Raw genomic sequence first — 6,604 nt, 5'->3', positions numbered from 1 at the left:
GGAAAAGAAATTTCCCAGAAATCAATGTGCGACAAGGCAACAAACAGAGAAAAATGCGTAGAAAACATATACTAAAATTATATCAAAATCGATGGCAGCGGGGTGATTAAAGCTAAATGGTTCCGGAGTCGATACAATCCTTGATTTTTTAAATAAACTAACGCTCAATAAGGTGTATATAGTACAAATAAACTAACAAAAAACGAACAAACTATTTTAAAGCTTTCATATTCAGTGACACTTTTGAGAAAAATTAAATTGAACCCAAAATGTTTTGATTAAATCTTACTCAGTTTGTACAAAAACAAGTGTGGAGTAACAGAAAAACAACTGAAACATTTTTGATTTGGCCAATGGGGAAATTAACAAAAATAACAACAGATGCTGGCGAAAATAAAAGTTTTACAACTTTTTTGAAAACAAATTTTGTCAGAGTGATCAGCAAATCTAAAGGCATTATCAAATTTTCAAGAGAGTTTTGATTAGAACTAATAATCATCACACCTGTAATTATTGATCATCATTAACAAAGTGACTAAAGCAAATACTGACAAAATCCATAATTCGGCAATGGTTTATAAACAAAAAATCAGAGATGCAAAGACTATTAGCTAACCTTCAGTGATTCAAATTGCATTTTGGCACAGTAGATGTGCATCACAATTTAAAAACTTGCGTGGGAAAGACAAATTCTGGATTAGATGGAAAAAATAATAATGAAAATTAATGTTAAATTCCTTCGCATGAAGTTTCTAAATCCGTTCTTTACAAACACAGCTCCACTGATATTATAGCCCCCATTATGTTTATATTATGTTTAAGTTTACCATGATTGGGTCTATAAGTCATCTGACTAGTAAACAGGAGGTCTGTAATGCGAAAGTTTAAAAAAACTCTATCAATAACCCTTTTTTGTTTTTTACCAATAATTTTTATTTTTTAAATCTAAAAGTTTCAAAATTCAATCCATTTGAAAAGTTTTTTTGTCCATTTCATTTTTTATCGTGGCCTAATTGACTACTCAAATTCAACTGCTCTTAAAATTAGAGATTAATAGCAACCACAATTATTGCTTCGTCACTATTATTAAAGTTAAAAAAGTTTTATTAAATTTTTAAAAAAAATGAAAGTATTGTTTGCTGACAAAATATAAAAGAACAATAATTGTTGATTGGTAAAAATGATGTAATTTTAAAAGAGCTCTTTTTGTTGTTACTTCTTTTAATTTTCTACTTAAAATATATCGGTCAGCCGCCGACATCCTAAAAAAAGTTCCCTGCCGTAAGGTGCCATCCCAATGTGGTCATTGGATTATAACTTTGACATAACTGCATTCCAATATCAGTTCTTGGCAAATCTTAGTGCAATTCTCATTTTGTTTTTCAGTACTGGGCATGTCCAAACTCAAATCCTGCTTATTCTGGCCAAGGCTTGGTAACACCTGCAAGTTGCTGCATACTGAGTCAAAACATATTTTTAAACTTGTATTTAGACTTGCACTTCTAGGCCAAGTCTTGCATTTAGATGTGCAGAGATATTCATTTAAGTTGCTAAGTCTAAAAAGTGACATGATCAAAGCTGCGAACCAAAACTCGTGTAAATCTTCTAATTAGACATTCCCAGTACTGATATTGGTTTGCCGTTAGGTCCGGTTTTATTGTATTTTGTTCGAGTAGAAATAATTCGGGATGTTGCTTACTAGTAATCGTAAAAGGGTCGTATCTGATGTTGTACACTTCATACGCTATTTTTCGGTCCGATCCTTGTATGATTTTTAGTGATTACCGTGACATCTTATATGATCCTTGTACCATAGCCAGGAAAACGCAATATCATTTTTTCGACAGTTTAACCTGAAATCTACAACTATGTTTTTTCGGGCTAAATAAGCGTCACAATCGTGGCTTTTTAACCATCCTTTAAAAATTTGTGTTACCTTTTACGGTTACCAGGAAATCATACAAATCATATATGACCTTGTATGATAACCGGGAGTTTCATATAATCAGCTACACGAGACGATTATAGTCGATTGTGCCGTCAACATTTTTCGCCCAAAACCCACATTTTGAGTTTTTGCTTTTGTTTTTCATTCCGCCCTAATACCCAAATACAAGAAATATTGGCAAATAATATACAAAACAAAAATGGTAATCACGAACTCATTTATCTAAGTCGAATCTAAAATAATCTTAAAGTCAAAATTTTGCTGTCAGTTAGAATACTTAATGAACATTCTTAGGCGTGTTTGTCTGCTTAGCAGGGTATCTCAACCCCCCCCCCCCCCCCACACACACACACACACACCGCCGCACTCTGCAACTCTAACGTTTGTCCTCCCGCATCCTAAGTGGGTCTTACAAGAACCATTGTGGTTCTCAAGGACGGCGTCATCTTGCCTAGCTTAGTTTTTTTTTAAATTAATAGGTTCAGATGTCAAATCCTTTCCATATGATCTTAGTGAGAAATGGGAAGCATCTGTTTATTGTGTATTTATTTGTTTGCTGTCAGGCATCGTCGGCCTTTTCCTCAGTGGTAAGTGTCTACTGAAACAAAAGAAAACATGCGCACCATATTTGAACTGATCTTTCTTTCTTTCTCTCAACCTTTGTGATTAAAATGCGTTTCAGTGTGAACAAATTCAATTTTGAAGCTAGAAATATGCTTCATTTGTATGCCATGGTTTGATGCTAAGTAACTGCACCAATAACCCCCCTCCCCCCACCCTATCTCCCGCCCTTTTCAAAGGAATGTTAGTGCTGTGTTACCTATTATTAATTTATGATTATTTTTTGATATGAGTTCATTTCAATGGCAATGCAACTTTGATGCTAACTAGGTCGAGGTGCATGTTGATGATCAGACCCGTCCAGACGATAATCAGTCATGCAGTCTTGACTTTAACTCGTTTCACACACCTACTTGTGTTTACCTGGTTTATATCCTTATCAGCATCAATTCAAAGCACGGTTAAGTTTTCTTCCACGGGCTTTAACATTTTTTGCTTATCTCTGACTCGTAAAAAACAAAATCTGCCGTTAAAATTGTACAAAATTTGTGCACTATTTTCTGTGGCAAAAGTTGTAAAAATTTATTTTAAATAGATATCTCATATTTCAATTTACGCTTGCAGATTGCTGTAAATTATGTTTTTTTCACCATTTCACGGGCCTCGACCTCATTTCAAAAATGAAGCTCAAGTTTTAGGAGTGTTATGATTTCTTCAAGTTTGATAGGAAATATGACTTTGAATTTGTTTGTTTCTGAAATAAATTCCAAAAAAATCTACTGAATTTATAAAGTGGATGGAATTTAAGATTTTATCTGAAAACATTAGTCAAAACAACTAATGTAAAAACTTTTTTTTTGTCCAGCGCTTTATTTTTTTTTCTACTCAATGCTATGAACTATAGGCAATTTTTGTTAGTTTTTCTAAGTCTTTTTTTGCCCATCAATATCTCTTGCGGAGAGCAGCAGAAACATTTCCATTGGAGAGAAAATTAGTTGAATCGATTGTCAAAGAGTTATTTCCAAGTTATAGATATCTCATGAAATATAGAAAAATAACTGAGAGGATCAGTATAAGTAAATTATATTTATGGTGACTGTAAAAGCTTGTTTTTGTTTAGGTTTGGTCTCAGAGATCACATTTCACTGATCACACGTAGTTCAAGAAACACGTAGTTCATGAATAGACCAAAAATGTTGGAATGACATCAGAAATCAAAATGGTTAACATTATTGTTCGTATTCTTAATGTGAAAACAACTATTGTATCGACAAGATCTTGGTAATAATGACCTTTTTTGGTCAGTTTGTTTTCACAGCTGTAGTGACTCAGAAATTTGATTAAACTACAAAAAAAATTGATTAATTTGCGATTTTTTTAAATGTTAATTGTTAGCCAGATTGAGTTTGCAGTTCAACAGCCAATCGCGAATCCTCTTTGTTAGGTGTGACGTCCTTTTTGCATATATTTTGTCATTCAAATGTGTGCTGACCAATTGGATGGCAGGTCCATGGAATCTGATATTGTTCTACGATTCGCGGCTACTAAGCCTCGTGGCACAGATGAATAAATAAGAATCACTTTATACTAAATAAGCTTTTCAGTGAAACATATCAATAGTAACTACAGAAATTTTATTTGAAATTTGTTTGCGTTAGTTATCCACTATTATGGAAGTCAAAGTTTTGATTTCTGAGTTCAGAAATGCGCAATTGCTAAGATTTATATTTTGTAAATTTAGGTCATTAGAAATGCTGTCTTCGCATTAAATTGTATCCCTATTTTTGGAATTTTGGAAGACTTAGAATACATGATTCTGGAGTTATGTTATAGATATTGGAGTTAAATGAACAACAGGAATTTTTGCCAGCAAGAAATCAAATTCATCAGAATTCCGATAATTATTTTAATGAAAAAAAAAGAATTTTGCCGATAGTTGTTTTGTAGTATTCTTGCACGTATTTTACAGAAAATACTACGATTTTTTGAAATATCTGGCAAGATATACGGTTATTTCATTGTTTTGTAAGATTTCCATCATAAACAAAAAATCTTGCAAGGGAACTGTCGAAGTTTGACAAGGAATTTTTTCAAACATAATTACAGGTTTTCCTGCCCTGATTTTGTAAAAAAAAATTATGTTTCCTGTAACTAAAAAAAAACGCACTCGAAATTGCCACGACTTTTTTCATATTTTTCATTTGACTTTTGTTGTCGAATCAGCTGTGGATGACATGATCAATATCTGCACGCTGTGAGCAACTAAATTAATTGGTGTGTACTAGATTTGAAGAGTTTTGATTACAGCCATCAAAATCCGAGGCTAGGCCTAGTTTATAAATAACTTCGACAAGGCCGTAATGACCTTGTGGCATTGTTTTTATTCAACTTTCCTTGCGATTACAGCAGTTGCCTGGTGACCGAACAATAGATCGAAAGGACAACAGATCGAAAACAGAAAAGTTGGGACAATAGATCTCTATTCTTATTGGTTGAAATTGAGCATTATTTGCGAGCTGCAATACAATTACCACATTATAGCCATGCCTCGCGAGCCATGGCCATGCATTAGCGGCCCGTGGGACTTGATATGAATCTATCACAACCGAACAAAATATCACAACAAAACTTGTTATAAGCTGTATAATAAATGAGAGCTCAAATGTGATTGGCCAAAACGCAACTTAATTAATTTAATTTTCGATCTATTGTCCCAATTTTCGCTTTCGATCTGTTGTCTTTCGATCTGTTGTCTTTCGATCTGTTGTCCAAGCACCCAGTTGCCTAAGATAAACCACTGTGTAGCTGCTTTTTCCGCCACTCTTCAAATACAAACAGAGGCGAAACCACAGTGGTGAAAAAATTTATTTGGATCTTTTCCGTTTGTGCCCCACCACCTCCCCCCAGCTTAGTGGGTGCATATTATTTGCAACCCCCAAACGCACGTGCCATTTTTTACAAGACGACGTACTATGTAATGGCACGTGCTCTTTAACTGGGGGGAGCATAACGTACTGGGGGGACACAAACGGAAAAGATCGATAGATTTATTTATTTCCAAAAAAGAGGTCCGCTGTTGTTTTGAATTTTCATAGCATTCATTGGTTTTTAAAGTAAAGTTATCGATAATTTGTGTAACTCTTATTATTGCAACGACGATTGATTAAAGTATTACATGATTTAGTGCCCCGATTTCCCTAAAACTGTTTCTGATCATTGACTTTTGACTTTTACTGCATGGTTTGCGTCATTATGAAGATCATTGATAGAGCTCTTTTCGGATCTTTTCCGTTTGTGCCCCCCCCCCAGTGCGTTATGCATCCCCCAGTTACAGAGCACGTGCCATTACATAGTAAATCATTATGTAAAAATACGGCACGTGCGTCTGGGGGGTGCAAATTATATGCGCCCACTAAGCTGGGGGGCATAAACGGAAAAGATCCCTCTTTTCATCCAAGAAATATTATAATTTTAGTCTGTCAAATACAACGACCTCTTGCACGAATTCAACCGATTGAAGTCAGTTGTTGGCGAAAGTGGGGCTGGGGTGGGCACCGCTCCCGGGGCAGGTTTGGGTGCTGTCGGGACGGCCGGAGGATCCCCGGGTAACAACGTCGCCGGGGTGAACAACTTGAAAAATGCTTCTGGTGCTAATATCGGGGGGTTGATATCTGGCGATCATGGGCATTTGCTAACTAACAACTCATTAGGGAATTTGGGGTCTCTGGGAGGAAACGCGGGATTGCAGACTTCCCATGGCGGACCGGATATACCCACAGAGCCGATTCCGGTAACCTTTAAACACATAAAAACTCCCATTGCATGCGATATTTAATTTTAATCAAAATTTCTATCAGCCATACTGATAAAAATATACATTTTTGAATTAAAGCAATGAAATTTACGTCTCTCTTGATCTGGTCTGATCCAATTGGGGGGAGGGGAGGGGTGGACTGCCCCCCTCCCCTCCCAGTGACAAAAATTTCATTAACATGTGTGAACTCATTTAGTGGTCAACCTTTTGCGTTGACCAAAATAATAGAAACTTTCTAATCATATCAGCAGAAAACGGCAAATTTGGATTTTATGGAAACT

The 6,604-nt window shown here is 35.4% G+C and overlaps 1 protein-coding gene across 2 annotated transcripts in view; it reads left to right on the top strand.

The window, feature by feature from the left end:
* The first annotated feature begins 2,368 nt into the window (after positions 1–2,368).
* The window catches only part of LOC142344902 (RIMS-binding protein 2-like), a 114,335-nt gene continuing 110,099 nt past the window's right edge, over positions 2,369–6,604 (top strand). For both annotated transcript variants that reach the window (XM_075396956.1, XM_075396955.1), the window contains exons 1-2: positions 2,369–2,535; positions 5,985–6,299. In XM_075396956.1, coding sequence (XP_075253071.1) covers positions 2,434–2,535; positions 5,985–6,299 — 417 coding nt within the window. In that variant the 5' untranslated portion in view covers positions 2,369–2,433. The remainder of the gene's footprint in view (positions 2,536–5,984; positions 6,300–6,604) is intronic.

This window comes from Convolutriloba macropyga, chromosome 8, assembly GCF_964194025.1.
Source record: "Convolutriloba macropyga chromosome 8, txConMacr16.3, whole genome shotgun sequence".
In the NCBI taxonomy this organism is placed as follows: Eukaryota; Metazoa; Xenacoelomorpha; order Acoela; family Convolutidae; genus Convolutriloba; species Convolutriloba macropyga.
This window is presented reverse-complemented; position numbering and strand designations above follow the sequence as displayed.